Raw genomic sequence first — 19,284 nt, 5'->3', positions numbered from 1 at the left:
TTAGGGATATAAAGACCTAAAGTCACTTGAAATAATTTCCCACTGTGATTAAGTTAAGTTACCAAGTTGATATATTGCTAAGTTCCTTGCTTCATATTACTTTGGATTTCTTAGGGTTATTTCTTAATTTCTTTTAATTTAATTTTGTTTTATAATTGAATATAGAATGTATTTTTAGTTATTTGTATATGTAGGTGAGAGAACGTTGTGTACATGAATGAAGTGCCTGAGGGGGCCTGACCAAAGTTGGGATCCCCTGGAGCTGGTGTGACAGGCAGGCTATTTTATGCCACCTAAAATGGGTGTGGGAACCAAGCTATGTTCTCTGGAAGAGTAGTGGATGTTCTTATTCACTGAGCAACATGTCTTGTTTAGCCTCAAGTGTACATTCCTGCCTCTTCTTCCCTTTATTCCCACCCCGGTTTATTGTGTCTTTAAAGTAGACTCCTGTCTTGCTGCACTGCACTTTGTTCATGGTCTTCATTTAGTTTCCTTTGTCTCTTACCACTTCCTTTCTTTTTTTTTTTTTTTTTTTTTTTTTTTTTTTTTTTTTTAAATAAGCTGCTGTCTCTAATGTCTTTTTTATTATTATTTATTTATTACACATCAGATCTCATTACAGATGGTTGTGAGCCACCATGTGGTTGCTGGAATTTGAACTCAGGACCTTCAGAACAGTCAGTGCTCTTAACCACTGAGCCATCTCTCCAGCCCCCTCTTACCACTTTCTGACACTAGTATATCAGGTTCTTTGACTTGTAGAACGTATGTTTGTGAGAGCGGGACCTGAGGTGTGCCAAATAAATGCAGAACTCAGTTTCAGGATCATTCGCAGTTTTGTAACTCTCCTTTTCTTTTTGAGCACATGTTATCCAAGTGGTTTATTTTACAAATACATTATTTGGTCAGCTGTTATTTAACATCACATAGAATGACAAAGGATAACTGATATAGGAAGTATAGCAGTGCCAAGACCCCTGAGTTCTGAGCTGTGTGCAGCTGCATGTACAAAGATGGAAGAGAAGATAAAGAAAGCCTGTGGTATCTGCTACTGTTTCAGGAGAACGGTGTGGGTCAACACGCAGCGCAGAACTGATAGAGGATAGGTACCTAACGTTCTGTCGAGCTACACGTCGTTTTATAACCAATTTATGATTTGTGCAAAATTGTGTGGTAAAAGTCACTAGGTCATTGAGAGAATCTGTCTTAAAAAGCTAAAAGTGTAAAAACAATCTCAGCATGGTGTCGTACACCTGAAGTCCCAAGTACCGCTGGAAGGAAAGGTGGGGCAGATCATGATTTGGGAAGGATCCTTGAGTCTGTGACTTTCAAGTCTGGGCAACATAGGGAGACACATCTCAACAGTAGACAAACCACACACACACACACACACACACACACACTCACGTCTACACATACAATTATAAAGACTGGGAAAGGAAAGGAAATCATAGAGTACATGAGGAAATGATATTGGAAACAGTATCAACACTTCTCAGTGATCTATAAAAAGGAACCTGATAAAAAAAGATCATAATTTTATACATGGTAAATAGTGAAGAAATATATAAACATAGGAATACATATGGAATTTTAACTTAAAAAAAAAAGATTATGGGCTATGCTGGGCAATGCCCAGTCACTGCCTACAAATTCCCAGGTCTGTAGTTCAGATTCAGCCAAGAGAAATAAGTTCTTATTACTGAGTGGTGGATTTGTCTAACACCAGAAAGAAGATGAGACCAAGTAGCCAGCTGTGGTGGTACACTCCTTTAATTCCTGGAGTTAGGAGGCAGACAGGTGAATCTCTGTAAATTGAAGCCAAGTTGGTCTACAAAGTGAGATCCTATTTACAAATTGGAGGGAATGAGTGGGTCAAAAGTTGCAGCCTGTTTCTAGCTAGGTGCAGTTTCTGTGTTCACTTGTTTCTTGTAGAAATTGAAGCATATGGTAGCTCACATCATTAACCCTAGCACTCACGAGGCAGAGGCCCACAGATATTTATGGGCTTGAGGCTGGCCTAGTCTACAGAGAGACTTCCGGGACAGTCAGATGTAGAGAGACCTTGTCTCAAGAAACTAAAACAAATAACTCCCCCTCTTGTATTCAGATTATTTCTAAACCATCATGCTGGAAGAGATTTCCATTCTTTAAAGCATGTGATATAATGTGATTGATGTTCTTTCTCCTCAGATGATATGCCTATGGGGACTGCGGCCAGACGTGCTTCAAATGAATTCTTTATGTGTGGAGGGTATGTTTCCATAGTTTACCACAAGAGCTTTCATCTTGGGGCCGGGGATATGTTCAGCTGGTAGAGTGGTTTTCTAGCATGAATGGAGCTGTAGGTCTACTGCAGAACCACCTAAGTGAGTTCTATGACACACCATTGTAAACTTAGCACCTAGAAGATTGGAGGGAGGCAGGATGATTAGAAGTTCTAATTTTAAAAAGATTTTTGATATTTTGTTATTGGGGGCTTTATTTAAACTTTTATTCTTGATTTAATTTTTATTTCACAATTTACACATATATACATTCATGTATATAACGCATATATATTATTTTGGGGGCTTTTGGGTTTTGGCTTGTTGTTCATTTGTTTTGAGTGCCTAGAACCTCAGACATAATACAGAAGCACTTCTATTGAGCTGTATGCCCAGCCCATTACAATTTGTTTTTCATTTTGAGATAACATTTTGCTAAGTTACCTATGCTGGCCTTGAACTCATGGAAACCTAAGCTAACTTTGAACTTGTAGTTCGCCTGTCTTAGTCTCTTCAGCAGGCTTGCACTACCAGGAGAAGCTTACAATTTCTTTCTTAAAAGAAAACAATAATACTTTTATGTGTTTATGTATATATTTGCAGTGCTAGAGATTAACTCTAGAGCCCTGCCAATGATAGGCAAATTCTGTACCACAGAGCTATATACCCAGCTCATTTTTTGGTTTTCATTTCAGAGACAGTTTGTAAGTTACCCAGGCTAGCTTTGAACTCATTCTATAGCCCAGGCAGACCTTAAACTGGAAATCTTGCCTCAGCTTCCTAAGTAGCTAGGATTACAGGCCTGTGTTACTAAACCCATTAAAACAAATTTTCCTTATAGTAACAAATGCATAAAATTGATCCTCTTAAGTACTTTGACACTTATAGTGATGAGGTTAAATATATTCTCATTGTTCTGTAGCTTGGTTAACCCTGGCACTCAGTAGAGTGACAGATGTTGCAACCCAATTTCCTCCACTTCCTGAGAGTATATAGTTACTTATATATTGTGTGCCCATTGACATTAGTTTTATAAATCATGTGATTCTGTCAACTAGATTCTGCATAACAATTAAAATTTGATTTATAAATCTAGTATAGTAATGCAGAATTGTGTATTTGTCCACGTTACCTATACCTTTATAGATTCCCCTTCTTTTTTTTGAGTCAGGGTCTCTCTGTGTAGCTCTGGCTACCTTGGAACTTGATTTGTAGACCAGGCTGGCCTCAGACTCAGCTGATCCTCCCACCTCTGTCTCCTAGTGCTAGAATTAAAGGTGTGTGCCAACACACCAGGCCTACCTTTGTTTTTATGGCTTCATATTACTGTCTAATAGCTTTTCGGTTTACAAGCCAGTCTTACTAACTGATCTTCAAGAGCTCTCCTGTCTTAATTACAACCTAAAAAAAAAAAGTTTTCCTTTTAACATAGAAAGAAGGTTTTATAGGCAGTAAATCTCCTCTGTTGTGGGAAATAATAAAAAAGAATCTACACTATTGCCGGCAAGGCACTGGCGGGCAATGGCCAGCCTGTTCTCATCTCATGGAAACTCTGACTCAGAGCTCTGAGATCTCTCCTTCCAGCTCACTAAGTTCTCACTGGTGGATCGTTACCACACCAGCCCCATGCTTCAAAACTCCCACGGCCTTTTGGGGTGCACATTAGGCAAACCCACGCTTTGCTGGCCTTACCTTTCTTTCTGGAACCCAGATGAGCCTTGCATGAAGAAAAATATCACATAAACTTATTTCAGAAACAGTAGTAACTCAGTCGCTGTAGAATCCTTATCTTGTAAGCCATATTAAATATAAATCCTCTGGCAGATTCGCCACCTAAACCAGGAGACACTAGTAGCTCCATCTTGCCCTCTTCCTGTCCTTGTCTGAAAGCCCTTCTCTCTCTCCTGCCTCCACGCTTCCTCTGTCCAACCTGGAAGTCCCAGTGATTGGTTCCTTTATTCATTAGAGGAAGGTTCACAAGAAGGCACCTGAATACTGACTCATTACTCATTCCAGACACCTCCAGGGAAAGCAGAATAACATCAAAATCCAAACAGCACCAGGGCCATCCACAACACTCATCTTAAAAAGGGGGGAGGAGGGGCTGGAGATATGGCTCAGTGGTTAAGAGCACTTACTGTTCTTCCAGAGGTTCTGAGTTCAATTCCCAGCAACCACATGGTGGCTCCCAACCATCTGTAATGGGACCTGATGCCCTCTTCTGGTGTGTCTGAAGACAGCTATAGTGTACTCACATAAATAAAATAATATAAACCTTTAAAAAAAAAAGAAAAGAAAGAAAAAGAAAAACAGGAAGTCATTCCTAGACATTTAAACATTTTTAGAAAGTTATTTGTGTGTATGCATGCATTGTTCAGTAATAAAAACTTTGTGTGCAAAATTTGAATGTATGCAGAAAGTAAAAAAAAGCTAGTTAGCCTATTTGCTTCCTTCCTTCCTTTTTTCCCCCTTATTTCTTTTTTTGGTTTGTCTAGACAGAGTTTCTCTATGTAGCCCTGGTTGTCCTGGAACTCACTCTGTAGACCAGGCTGGCCTCACATGCAATGATCTGCCTGCCTCTGTTTCCCAAATGCTGGGTTTAAAGCTGTGCACCATCACCACCCAGCTATAAAAAGTTTTCTTAATATAATAATCTTAAATTATTAAAAGTATAGTAAACAGTGGGGGCAGTACCTAAAAGGCACCTATCCCTCCCCCCCCCCAAACTCTGTGGTGTGACTAATGTCTTAAGTAGGTACCATCTCTTCCTGTGTTGCGAGTGTGGTAGGTAAGCAAAGCACTGGGGTCTGTACAGCCAGAGGGCCTGCCTTCCCACTTCCCACACCTCCTGAGTACCGAGTAATATGCTGGATGCAGTTCGTTTTTAAGAGTTTTGCTGGAGCTTCAGAATTTCCAGACTACAGCAGTGAGCAGCAAGCAGTTGGCTGCAGATATTAATTCACCTTATCCTTAAATGTGGTCCTCCTACCAGCTTTATGCCTATGACTTGCATAATATATTTTCAAATTGCAATTTGTGAGAGTTCCTTGAGAATGCTTGCTTCATTTATAAATGGACTTTTGTAAACATTCCAGTCATCTTTGTTTTTGAATGTCCTGTTCTTTACTTGGCATAAATTTCTTAATTGTATAGTAAAGAATAACAGAATGTAAGGAGATGAAACCATTTCACCAAATGGGGAGCTTTTCTTCTTGGTGAAGAAGAACCTTTTTTATTATTATTATTTTTTAGATTATTGATGCATTTCTTCTTCCTCTTGCTCCTCCTCCTCCTCTCCCTCCTCCTCTTCTGCTGCGTGTGTGTGTGTGTGTGTGTGTGTGTGTGTGTGTGTGTGTGTGTGTGTGTGTGTTTGAGACAGGGTTTATTTTTCTCTGCTCCTGGCCTGGGACTCAGAGATCCGTCTGCCTCTGCCTCCTAGGTGCTGGGGGTCAAAGGCGTGCACCACCCTGGCCAGCTTTGATACAGTTTTTAGTCTTCAGCATGTGTATGACTGCCAGAAGAGTTCTTGACAGATGTGAGTTTGGGTTACATGGTTTTTGTTTTGGTTTTTAAAAAAACAGGATTATTTCTTATTCACATTTATACGTGATCATTTGCCTCTCTAGAACTTTCTCTAAATACCAGTAGATCAACTGAAAGAAAAGTAGTCTGACTACTCTTCCTTTCTTAAATTATGGTGGCAGGCAGTGTCAACCTACTGTGTCCCCTCACAGTGAAACAGTCCCAATCCCAGTTCCTACTCAAGTAAGGAATTACCAGCGCATAGAACAGCATCTTACATCTACTGCCAGCTCTGGCACAAATCCACATGGTTCTCCAAGGTAAGCTAGTATCTTCCTTCTTTTTATTTGTCTAATAGGTTTTTGTTGTTGTTGTTAATACTCAGAAGATTGTGATGAATATCATACACATGTGTTTGTCTAAAAGTATAATTGCTGAGGAAGAACTTGGGCAGGAGATGTAGCTTAGTTATGTATGCATGCCTACCAGATACAAAGCCCTTCATTCAATTGCAAACACTGTGTATGCTGTGGTGTACTTGTATAGTACTGAATGGCACAATGTGAGTAGTTGAAATCATGTCATCAAATCTGAACTTTTCCTGTTGTAGAGGGACTTTTTTTTTTTTTAAGTTTTTTTAGTTTAAAAAAATAATTAAGAGGCTGGAGAGATGGCTCACCGGTTAAGAGCACCAATTGCTCTTCAAAGGTCCTGAGTTCAATTCCCAGCAACAACATGGAGGCTCACAACCATCTGTAATGGGAACCAATGCCCTCTTCTGCATATTTCTTCTTCATATTTCATAGAGGCCTCTTCTGGTATTTCTGAAGACAGCTGCTACAATGTATTCATATTCATAAAATAAATAAAATAAGTCTTAAAAAAAGAATAAAAAAAATAACTAGGCAAGATGGCACGCACATTCCTGTAATCCTAGCCCTTTGGAGGTACAAGCAAGAGGATCAGAAATTCAAAGCTATCCTTAACTACAGGAGCTCTTGTCTTAAAACAACAACAAAACTAGCCATTCCTGGTGGTACCTTTCATTCTCCCACATTTAGAAGCAAATGGATCTCTTGAGTTCAAGGCCAACCTGGTCTACATAGCAAGCTCCAGCCAGCCAGTGAGAGAGTGAGACCCTATCTCAAAACAAAACAAGGGGGAAAATAAGGAAGAAGAACTAGTTTGATAAATAACATTTCTATTGTGGTGACTCATGACCGTAATCCAACCACTTTAGAGAGACCAATGCAAGACGTTGACAATGTAAGGCAACTCTGGGCTACATAGCAGACAGAACAAGACGGGACAACGGCTTTCAGCCTCAGTGGGTTACTTCTATGTGCTGTGTACTTACTCTACACCTGAAACCTCTGAAGGTGGTGTAAAGAACAGCTCCATGATCAAAATAAAAAGATGTTCAGTGCTGACAGACTTCACTAACTTTCTAGAAAACAAAAAAGGATAGAAGCCTACCTCCTCAGAGCAGCAGAGTGAGTGTGTTCAGGATTCTGACAGAATGAGCATCACTGCGTCCCATAGAGGCCTAAATCTCAGTGAACTTAGGTAGCATGGAGAAAGGAACTAGCCTTCAATTCTGGCAACTTGCTGTTAATGTATCTATATATACTCAGATACAGATTCCTCATACACGGTTTTGCATATGGCGTGGCTTGTTGTACCAAAAGATGATAAGTAAGCAAGTGTCTGCCAGTGTTTCCATACTAATTTGTTGTAGTCCACCTCTGACAATAAAAGTTATGGAAGCTATGTGGTGATGGTGCACACATTTAATCCCAAGGAAGCTGAAGCAGGCAGATCTCCATGAGTTTAAGGCCCGCCTGGTCTACAGAGCATGTTCCAGCACAGTCCTGGCTACACAGAGAAACCCTGTCTCAAAAACAAACAAAAAGAAAGTTTACAACTTCTATTCAAATGAATAACAAAGCTAAGTATGACACAGAGAAGTTTCCAAAGTATAGTATAAAATGAAAAAATTGTGAATTTTGGGTCTGTTCATAGAGCCCATAGGTCAAAACTTTGATAATAAGACTGGAACTTGGTTTGCTTTTCTCATTGTGTTGATATACGCATTGATGGTGAAGAAAGCAAGAATGAGTAAAACTGCTTGTGTCTTAACATGAATCAAGGTAATAACCTGCAGTTGTACTGTCTCTGTGATCTTTACCACCACATACAAAGGAATGTCCTCATCAAAGCAGCAAAAGCTACTCTTTGAAAATCACAACCCTAAGGGAGATATGCTACCCAGTATGCTAATGAAGCATGTTTGTAATATATTAAGTAGTTGCCATAGGAAAAGCATTGCATGATTGGGTTGCCAACTAAACTAGCCCCCTTTTCACTGAGCACTCTTTATTTTAAAGAATGACAAACTATGGTATGGGAATAGAGCAGCCATTTTGTCAGAAATGAACTAAAGTTTTTCTACTTGGAAGAAAATAATGAGGATAAATACCAATAATGAGTTTTCAAACAAACCAGACCTCTGGAAAACATACTCACCACTGTAATGCTGACAGGTATTGTTAGTTTTTCCTCCCATATTTCTGCTTGATTGATAGTGACAATTTTTTAGATTTGTTTTATTTTACATGTATGAATGTTTTGCCTACATGTATGTTTGTGTACCACTTATATGCCTAGATGTTATTGGAGATCAGAAGAGAGTGAAGGTGTTGGATTCACTAGAATTGGAGTTATAGATGGTTGTGAGCTAACATGTGGGTGCTTGAACTCAAACTCCTGTCTTCTGCAAGAACAAAAACTGCTCTTAAATACTGAGCCATCTCTCTAGCCACATACAGTGACATTTTGATATAAATGTGGTCTTTTGATACTGTATAATGTGTCAGTGTTTGGAATATCTGCATAATTCAGTGAATCATTATTGTCCAAATTGTGTTAAAAATTCTGCACAAATTAAAAACTTATTCAGAGTGCTGATACTTTCCAGAAGAATGAACTGTAATGTAACAAAGTACAATATTCATGGATAGTTTCTGAATGTACCTAACTCTTTAGAAACCACTATTTGCTGCTATCAAAGAAAAGCAACAGTTATCTGAAAAAGCTACCAAAATAGGTTTGCTTTTCTAGGACATATCTTTGTAAGTTTGGGTCTTCTAAATATTCTTTACCCAAAATAATATAATGTATAACAACTTGATTACAGGAATAATAATAAAAATTCAAGTGTCTTCTATTAAGCAAGGTATTAGAGATTTTCAGAAGTATAAAATACCATGCTTCCCTTTTATTCACTTTCTTGGAAAATATATTTACCTTTTGTAATCTTAGGTTAAATTTAATATATTATTTTTTAACTTAAAAGCTTTGTTTATATATAGCAAACAACAATAGATAAGTTAATTAAAACTATTGGAAGCTAAATTATTTTTCAGAGCATAAAAGAAACTAGACCTGAGTCCAGACTAACAGTGATTAGTATGCCATGTGTCACTTAGAGGTTAAAAAGCTCATAGTGTTGGTTGCATTCAGGGCATTAATGAGCTCTGAAAGGATCACCAGTAACTAAGAGTGGTGGTGACTATCGGAATGAGATAGGAGAAGCTCGAAGAATTGGGTAGAAGAAGAAAAGAGAAGAAACCTCTTCTTCCTCTTTCTTCCTCCTCCCACTCCTCCTCCTCCTCTTCTTCCTCCTTTTCTTCCCTTTCTTCCTCCCTTCCTCTTCCTCTTCCTCCTCTTCTGCCTCTTTCTCCTCTCCTTCTTCCTCCTCTTTTTCTTCCTCACCATCTTTTCCTCCTCCTCCTCTGCCTTTTCCTTTTCTTTTTTTTTTAATTAATTTTTCTGAGACCAGATCTCATTATGTAGTACTAGAACTCATTATGTAACCCGGGCTGTCTGGAACTCATTCTATCCGCCTCCACATTCTAAGTTCTAGAATTAAAGGCATATATCACCATAGCTGGCTCATTTTACATTTTTCATTTTTGCTCCTTGTAACCATTATGTGTCTTCCACATGGAATGCTGTCAGGAGTTATCAGGAAAAAACATATCAGAAATAAAGTTCTGCACCAGGTCCTAACAGATAGGAAGTAATTCTGTTTTTCTTTTCAGATCTACAGTAGTACGAAGGTCTAATACCAGCCCCATGGGCTTCCTCCGGGTTGGGTCTTGCTCCCCTGTACCAGCAGACACAGTGCAGACAGGAGGACGAAGACTCTCTACTGGCTCTTCCAGGCCTTACTCGCCATCCCCTTTGGGTGAGGAGAATTGAATGCAGTCAGTTAAAACCTATTTCTTCCCTGTAAAAAATCTAATAAAGTATATTCTCAAGCTCATGAAACAGTGCTTTTAAGCAGATTGTAGAACATCTGTGTGCTGTATCCTTCTCCCAACTTCACCTTAAAGTCTGCATTTGAACCTGCGGGTAGCTCAGCAGTTGCTTGCCAGGGAGGCATGAAGACTGGAGTTCAGATTCCTCAGAACCCACAAAAATGCTGGATGGGTTTGGTGACCTACCTGTAACTCTAGCCTTAAAAGGCAAAAAAAAGGAGGTTCTCACCTGCTTCTCCCTAGCAAGCTGGTGGCTTCTGCATTTGATAGAGTGACTGTGTCTCAAAGAATATGGAGGAAAAATAAGCAAGAGACACACAGGAGAAAAACACACACACACACAAAAAATCCCTCCAATCTGTATGATGACTGTTAGAAATACAAGAATGTGGGCTGGAGAGATGGCTCAGCAGTTAAGAGCACTGACTGCTCTTCCAGAGGTCCTGAGTTCAATTCCCAGCAACCATATAGTGGCTCACAACCATCTGTAATGAGATCTGATGCCCTCTTCTGGTGTGTCTGAAGTCAGCTACAGTGTACTCACATACAAACAAAATACTGGAAACCATAGCCAACAGAAAAATGAACTGCATTTTAAGTGAAACTAAAAAACACAATTCAGAAGTCAGAGTATATTTAAGGGATGCTAAAGTACCCAGGTGGTAGTGTCTCTTACTCAAAGTACTGAGACAGTTTGGAGGCGGTACATAAACACCTCATCTGTAGTCAGAGATCGCTGTTCCTGTGTTTAAAAGTTTAGGGAGTGAGAAATTGGCTCAGTGGGTAAAGTACTTTCCATTTAAGCATGAAGATCTAAATTGGAATCTCCAAAACCCATGTAGCAGCAGCATGCATCTGTAACCCCAGCACTGGGGGAGGCAGAGCAAGTGGACACCAGGGGTTGGCCAGCCCTGGGCCCTAGATTCAGTAAGAGACCCCGCTTCAGGAAAACAAATAAGTGAGTGAAAGAAGATAGTGTCAGTCTTTGGCATCCACATTTATACACCACATAAAAGGAAATTTAAAGACCCTGCAGGAGCCACTGGAGCATGCTATGGTCCACAAAGATAAGATCCAGATCTTATTCTGAAAGCTGAGAGAGCCCATTGCTTTACTACTTGGCCAGAGTCCTTTCCATTGTAGACCTGTCTTCTGTATGTGTGAACAATCTGAAACCTCCTTGCTTATGACAGTGTGTGTTCATAGGGATGTGGATACTAAGAAGATATTGTATATGTAGGAGATTGTTTGGGGAACCACCTGTAAAGGCCAAGGGAAGAAGGGTCAAGAGGAAACAGGGAAGGCTTTAGACCAAGGTGAAGAGCTCATACCTTGGAGAGGAAGGAAACATTAGGAAAGAGTCTCAGACTATAACAAGGTCTAAAAAGTTTTATCCAGAGTACAAGAATAGCCCCTAGCACTGAGTTTTCAAATGAATTCTTGGACCTTTTCAACAGGCATAGATTTGTCGTTGGTTGGTAGCAGCCCACAGGAGCCTGACCTCTGTACAAATGTGATATATAAGGACTACAGCTGGCTTATCAGTCAGCTGGATCCTGCAACCCAACAAGCCTGATTTATTCAAACTCTGGTACTTCTGCTTTATATACCTACTGCTGGGGGGCATTTATTTGGTTTTGGTTATATAATACTTTTTAAATTTCAGCCTTCCTGGCACCTAACACATTGATTAGATACATAAAATCTTTGCTAATTACAATTATGTAAACTATTACAGACTGAGCAGCTTCTGTGTGTGTTCCCATTTTCTGTCTTTTATTGGTTTTAAGTATTTTTTTATTTTGTTCATTCCTAGTTGGTACCATTCCTGAACAGTTTAGTCAGTGCTGCTGTGGACATCCTCAGGGCCATGAAGCCAGGAGTAGACACTCCTCAGGTATGAAAACATTTTATTTTATTTCATTTTATTTAATTTATTTATTAGATATTTTCTTTATTTACATGTAAATTTCTCCTTTCCCAGTTTTCCCTCCAAAAAAACAAAGAAACAAACAAAAACGAAAAAAACAAACCCCTGTTGCCTCCCCCCTCCCCGAAGACATTTTATTATGAGTGTATTTGAGTTATATTTTTTTAGTCTTATCAAAAAAAATAGAATTGATGTGAAATATTCCCTTTCCTATACTTTTTTTTTCTGTACTAGTTTTTTTTTTAGAATTTTGGTTTAATGTTTTTTAAAATATATTTTATATCTCCTTGTTACTATAAGATTTTTTATGATAATTAGCCTTAAGAAACCAAGGGAGGCCGGGCAGTGGTAGCAAATACCTTTAATCCCAGCACTTGGGAGGTAGAGGCAGGTGGATTTCTGAGTTTGAGGCCAGCCTGGTCTACAGAGTGAGTTCTAGGACAGCCAGGGCTATACAAAGAAGCCATATCTTGGGAAAAAAAGAAAGAAACCAAGGGACTAGGTGTGTAACTCAGTTGGTAAGGTACTTGCCTAGCATGCACGAAGCCATGGGTCCAGTCCTTAGCACCCGTAAAACCATTCCTGTAATCCCAGAACTCTAGAGGATTAGAAGTTCAAGGTCATTTTCAGTTAAATAGAAAAGTTAGCAGCCAGTCTGGGATATATGAGACTATGTCAGAAAAAAAAAGGACACACTTAAAGAAGTATGTATGTGCATGTGTGCTTATTGTTGTTGTATTAGATAATACATATTCTTGGAAAGGAAAATGTAAATCATACTTTTATAAGTCAAATTCTACTGTATAGACATATGGACATGTAAAGAGTTTAATTAGAGAAATTTCATATTATTGAAAAAACTTCACTCATTCTCTTTAATTTTGTATTTTCTTTAAAGTAACATTTAAGTAACTTTCTGATCATGAAATTTATCACAAATTTTACTTTTCTATTTATTTAAGTGTATTTCTCTAAAAAGTAGAATAATGTTCTTAATAATGTCAGATTTAGAATGAGATCAAGCAGAAATGTTTAATAGCAAAGTTCCAATTGTATTTGTTTGTTTGTTAAATAAATAGGATTTCTCTATTTAGTCCAGTCTGTCTTGGAACTCTCCTTATTTAGACCAGGCTGGTCTTGAACTCAGAGACCCTTCTGTCTCTATCTCCAGAGTTCTGGGATTAGGCATATACTACCATGCTTAGCCTTCAATTGGTATTTCCTTATGGTGCTGTAACTGTTGGAGGTTTTGGAGGTTTTATTAGTCAATTGGTTTTTTGTTTGCTTGCTTGTTTGAGACTAAGTCTTGCTGTGTAGCTTCAGGCTAGCTTTGAACTTGAAATCTTCCAACTTTAGGATTTTGTCTATGAGATTACAAGTATACAGCACCAAAGCTGGCTTCAGTGGCTGTTTTAGAAGAAAATACTTTAGACAATAGGAACACTTGCATGCTCTTAGTGTTTTCTTTTTTTTTAAAGTTTAACTTTTTATTGTTATAATAGCCAGTGTAAAAGCCATAGGTGTATTTCCAGAGAAAGCACTTTTTGTTATCACAGTATTCTCTCATAAAATAGGAGATATGCTTGTGAATTTAGTACTTTAGTTATAGGCACAGCTTGCACATGTGTATCACTGATGTGAAATCACTGCCTTTTGGTTGTTATTAATAATAGTTTGGCTTGCCAGAAACTTAAGAGAATATCTTAGTGGAACTTAAATACTAGTGACTTTTGCTTGACAACAACACAATTTATGTGGAAAGAGATGCCTACCCTCCTCGGTATTTGCACTGCATGCCTGTGTGCCTGCCTGACTTTCTGTATATGTTTCCAACAAGGTAGAAGAACCAATACCTGAGGTTGTTCTCTGACCTCCATGTGCACTCCCTGAGAGACTGGCCTGTCCTCAAACACACACACATGCACACTAATTGCCTTTTTCATTTCCTGTTTTATCTCTGCTCTTCTTTGTGGGTTTTAATGTTGCCTTCATTTTTGTCCATAGGTTCTCCAGTGCCACAGACCCAGTCACCACAGTCACTCTTGGGTGCTAGACTGCAGAGCGCACCCACCCTCACTGACATCTATCAGAACAAGCAGAAGCTCAGAAAGCAGCACTCTGACCCTGTGTGTCCGTCCCACACTGGGGCTGGATATAGTTACTCACCTCAACCTAGTCGGCCTGGCAGCCTTGGAACCTCTCCCACTAAGCACATGGGGTCCTCTCCACGGAGTTCTGACTGGTTCTTTAAAACTCCTTTACCAACAATCATTGGCTCTCCTACTAAGGTGTGTTTCTTAAGCCCTTTTATACATATAAACTCTGGTGCTTTATAAAAGGATTCATCATGAGAATAGTTACAATTTTAGTGAACATTTGCTGTTCAGAAAAGGAAGTTGAGCCTTAAAGAGCTTAAAGGAACAGCACAATATCATACAGATTATAAAAAAAAGCTGGTATTTGAGTCAACACCCAAGTCCCACGTCTGTACTCATGACCAGGGTACCGTATTTTGTACATCATATTAACCAGCTTATATATGTTTCTTTAGACTACAGCTCCTTTCAAAATCCCTAAAACACAAGCATCTTCTAACCTGTTAGCCTTGGTCACTCGTCACGGGCCTTCTGAAAGCCAGTCCAAAGATGGGAATGACCCTCGAGAGTGTTCTCACTGCCTCTTAGTACAAGGAAGCGAGCGGCATCGGTCCGAGCAGCAGAGCAAGGCAGTGTTTGGCAGGTAAAAGACTGTTCCCTCGTGGCCTTTTACATGAAAACTAATCCCTAAGTCAATGTATTCTCTTGTAAAAGCAATAAAACGCAGTAGTTTAGTAGGTGGTTTATGCCATGTGATTAATAATATGTACCATATACATTTGGAATTTCTAAAAAAATACAGATGTTTTCTGTAACTGCATAGAGCTGAGTTTCTTGAGTAAACTATTTATTTTGGTTAGAAAAGTTTATTTATACCCTGAATTATTTTTCATCCATTTCTGAAAACAAAACAAAACACCTTTTTCTTATTCCCATCACTATTCTCTTCAGATCTGTCAGTACTGGAAAGTTATCAGAACAACAAGTAAAGGCACCTTTAGGTGGACACCAGGGCAGCACGGATAGTTTAAACACAGAACGACCAATGGATGTAGGTAAGAAAAATTTTTTAGTTTGTCAACAGGTAATTTGTTAGCATATTCATAGTTTCTTACTTTTAATAAAGACAGCAAGCTTGGTGGCTGGCTTACAACAACACATATCTGTCTTTATAGTTGTAGCCGTCATCCCTGCCATCTCCCCTTTCTCTTCACTGCCCATCAGAACAGGCCTTACTCAGTATCTTGATGACCAGTGCACCGTGATTGCAAGGGTTTGTGACTAAAATGTTATTGTCAGTAGGACCATCCTGGCCACAAGTAGCCGAAATACAGTATTCCCAAGCATTTCCTTTATAGCAGCTGAATCTCAGAAGTATCCAGTTAGTGAGGCCCCTGACCCTCTCAGATTTTCTCCGGGGCTTAAATCTGTTGACCAACTCATTCTAGATTATTAAAACTATTTATCAAAAACAAAAACAAACAATGAATACCAGAGAGATTCCATGCCCTAACTCAGTCTTGTTTACAATTAAATCTTCTGGAATGGATTCTAGGCGTCCTTATGTATTAGATGTACCTACATTTTGCAATCTATTATAACTTCTTGTTTTCTCTGATGTTTTGTTGGGGGTTTTTTTGTTTGTTTGTTTGAGACAAGGTCTATCAACATAGCCCTGGATGTTCCTCTAACTCACTATGTAGATGAGGCTGGCCAGAACTCACAGAAATCCACTCACCTTTACCTCCTGAATGTACTAGGATTAAAGGCGTGTGCCACTGGGCCCAGTTCTCTATTGTCTTTATTGCATCCCAAAAATATATGGGCCAGCAAGTTACCTGACTGGATTTGTTTTCTAATCAGAAAGGAACAATTCCTAGCAACCATGGAATTTGATGTGTCCCTTCATCCTGTTCTTGCCTATAGTCTCTGCAGTACAGTGGACTCCCGTACAGTTATTATGCTGTCATTTCTGCACATCTTGTATACATGCATAAAGTTGCATATCAATTTTTATATATTTTTTAAAGATTTATTTATTATAATTAAGTACACTGTAGCTGTCTTTAGACACACCAGAAGAGGACATCAGATCTCATTACGGGTGGTTGTGAGCCACCATGTGGTTGCTGGGATCCGAACTCAGGACCTTCAGAAGAGCAGTCAGTGCTCTTACCCACTGAGCCATCTCTCCAGCCTGCATATTAATTTTTTTGAGACAGAATATCACTATGTAACTCTGCCTGGTCTGAAACTTACTAGATAGGCCAGGCTGGCCTCAAACTTGTGGTTATTCTCCTGTCTCTGCCTCCAGAGTTCTGGGATTACATGTGTGTTACCACACCCAACCCTTCTTTACTGCTTCCTTGTGCACTAGTTTAATGTCACATTTTGATATGTTCTTTCTTTCTTTTTTTTTTTCAAGACAGGGTTTCTCTGTGTAGCCCTGGCTGTCCTGGAACTCACTCTGTAGACCAGGCTGCCCTCAAACTCAGAGATCTGCCTGCCTCTGCCTCCCAAGTGCTGGGATTAAAGGCATGTGCCACCACCGCCCAGCGGATAGTCTCTTCAGTAAGTGAAACTTTCTCACCATATGTAAAAAGTCAATGCAAAATAGACCAAGGATCTAAATTAAACACTTTAAGGCATTGTATAGGCAAATAATTTTTTGGTTAGGACCCCAAACAGGCCAAGAGTTATAACAACTAAGAAGCTCCTGCACAGTGAAGGAAACTTAATCACACTGGAATCTGAAATGTCCTCTGTAGATTCATATTTTGAATATGCATCTTGATAAGTAAGTGGTCATTCTGTTTGTGGAGGTTCTGGAATCTTTGGTAGAAGAGCATACCTGCAAGATAGGAATCATTAGATAGAGGTTCTTGGAGGATGCATTATTCCTTGCTCCTTCCTGTCTTGCTATCTACTTCCTGATCCTTGGTGATATGAGCAGCCCCTATCATGTGGCCCCACCACCGGGAACTGAGCTGTGTTGCTAAAGCAACATGTCAGTGCTTACTATAGAACTGTCGTATAGTGGCCAAACTGTAGCTCAGCTGTAGCATCCTTCCCCAGAACTGTTCAACAGTGCCATTACTGGGCAAATATCCAAAGGAGATAAAATCACTATGCCAAAGGTACCTCTGTACTCACTCATTTAGGGATCACTGTCCACAGTAAGCAAGTCATATAATCAACTGAGATGTCTAACAAGGAATGCATATGTGAAGAACATGTGGTACTGATATACAGTGGAACATTGCTTATAAAATAGTAAGGTAAAACCCTGTCATTTATGGCAAAATGGGTAGAACCAGAGGACAGTATGATCAGTGAAATAAGCATGGCACAGATAGGCAAATGTCACATTTCGTAAGATTGAGCAGAGTGAATAGACTAGAAATCCTTAGAGGATAGCTCTTTATCCTCTAAGGATTATTATTAAAGATTATTATTATATTAATAATGATTATTATTAATAAAAATTATTAGAGAAGAAGATAGAGAATTAGTACTAAAATGCAATTAGTACTAAGAGACAGTAAAATATTCAAATGTCCTATAGCATGTTACTTTAACCATATTAATTTAGCATAGTCTTTAACAGTTAATTTCACATTTCAAAATAACCATAGAAAAGAATTGGAAGGTTCTCTCAACACATAAATAATATTTAAAGAGAGAAATGCTGGCCGGGCTGTGGTGACACACACCATTAATCCCAGCACTTGGGAGGCAGAGGCAGGCAGATTTATGAGTTTGAGGCCAGCCTGGTCTACAGAGTGAGTTCCAGGACAGCCAAGGTGACACAGAGAAACCCTGTCTCGGAAAAAAAAAAAAAAGGAGAGAGAGAAATGCTGATTATCTGATTTGATCATGACACAATGTATACAAGTAAGCAGATACAAAGATTACAGTTTGCCTAAAAGTAAAAATATAGTAGTGAAAATAAGTAATTTTTTTTGAGATTCAAATGCATTTATTTCTATTTCTTTTATACATCATGGGAGTCTTTTTTTTTATATAGATGTTTTCTTTATTTACATGTTATATGATATCTCCTTTCCCAGTTTCCCCTCTGGAAAATAAAATAAAATAAAAATAAATAAAAACAAAAACAAAAAACCCTGTTCCCTCCCCCCGCCCCCTGCTCACCAACCCATCCTCTCCTGCTTCCTGGCCCTGACATTCCCCTACACTGGAGCATAGAACTTTCACAGGGCCAAGGGCCTCTCCTCCCATTGATAACCAACTAGGCCATCCTCTGCTACATATGCAGCTGGAGCCATTAGTCTCCACCATGTGTACTCTTTGGTTGGTGGTTTAGTCCCTGGGAGCTCTGAGGGTACTACTTAGTTCATATTGTTCATCCTAAGGGGATGCAAACCCTTCAGCTCCTTGGGTCCTTTCTCTAGCTCCTTCATTGGGGACCCTGTATTCAGTCCAATGGATGGCTGTGAGGCTCTACTTCTGTATTAGTCAGGTACTGTCAGAGCCTTTTAGGAGACAGCTATATCAGGCACCTGTCAGCCAGCACTTGCTGGCATCCACAATAGTGTCTGGATTTGATGATTGAATATGGGAAGGATTCCCAGGTGGAGCAGTCTCTGGATTGTCCTTCCTTCAGTCTCTGTTCGATAGTTTGTCTCTGCAACTCCTTACATGGGTATTTTGTTCCCCATTTTAAGAAGGAACAAAGTATCCACACTTTGGTCTTCCTTCTTCTTGAGTTTCTTGTGATTTGTGGATTGTACTTTATGCATTCCAATCTTCTGGGCTAATATCCACTTATCAGAGCGTGCATACCATGTGTGTTCTTTTGTGATTCGGTTACCTTACTCAGGATGATAGCCTCCAGATCCCTCCATTTCCCTAAGAATTTCATAAATTCATTGTTTTTTGTTTTGTTTTGTTTTGCTTTGCTTTGTTTTTTGAGACAGGGTTTCTCTGTATAGCTCTGACTGTCCTGGAACTCATTCTGTAGACCAGGCTGGCCTCGAACTCAGAAATCCACATGCCTCTGCCTCCCAAATGCTGGGATTAAAAGGCATGCGCCACCACTACCTGGCTGTATCCCATTTTTTAATAGGGTTATTTGATTCTCTGGAGTCTAATTTCTTGAGTTCTTTGTATATATTGGATATTAG

General features: G+C 39.2%; 1 protein-coding gene across 2 annotated transcripts in view; it reads left to right on the top strand.

Moving 5' to 3' along the window:
• The window catches only part of Ulk2 (unc-51 like autophagy activating kinase 2), an 82,644-nt gene that overhangs the window by 40,105 nt on the left and 23,255 nt on the right, over positions 1 to 19,284 (top strand). The window contains exons 14-20 of one of the 2 annotated variants that reach the window (XM_031354164.1): positions 2,194 to 2,254; positions 5,972 to 6,109; positions 9,893 to 10,038; positions 11,928 to 12,008; positions 14,046 to 14,329; positions 14,593 to 14,780; positions 15,089 to 15,192. In XM_031354164.1, coding sequence (XP_031210024.1) covers positions 2,194 to 2,254; positions 5,972 to 6,109; positions 9,893 to 10,038; positions 11,928 to 12,008; positions 14,046 to 14,329; positions 14,593 to 14,780; positions 15,089 to 15,192 — 1,002 coding nt within the window. The remainder of the gene's footprint in view (positions 1 to 2,193; positions 2,255 to 5,971; positions 6,110 to 9,892; positions 10,039 to 11,927; positions 12,009 to 14,045; positions 14,330 to 14,592; positions 14,781 to 15,088; positions 15,193 to 19,284) is intronic. The other variant, XM_031354165.1, reaches the window with a different exon arrangement.

Source organism: Mastomys coucha, unplaced genomic scaffold, assembly GCF_008632895.1.
Source record: "Mastomys coucha isolate ucsf_1 unplaced genomic scaffold, UCSF_Mcou_1 pScaffold5, whole genome shotgun sequence".
Taxonomy (NCBI): Eukaryota; Metazoa; Chordata; class Mammalia; order Rodentia; family Muridae; genus Mastomys; species Mastomys coucha.
The sequence above is the reverse complement of the archived record's forward strand: the minus strand, read 5'-3'. Positions and strand labels throughout refer to the sequence as shown.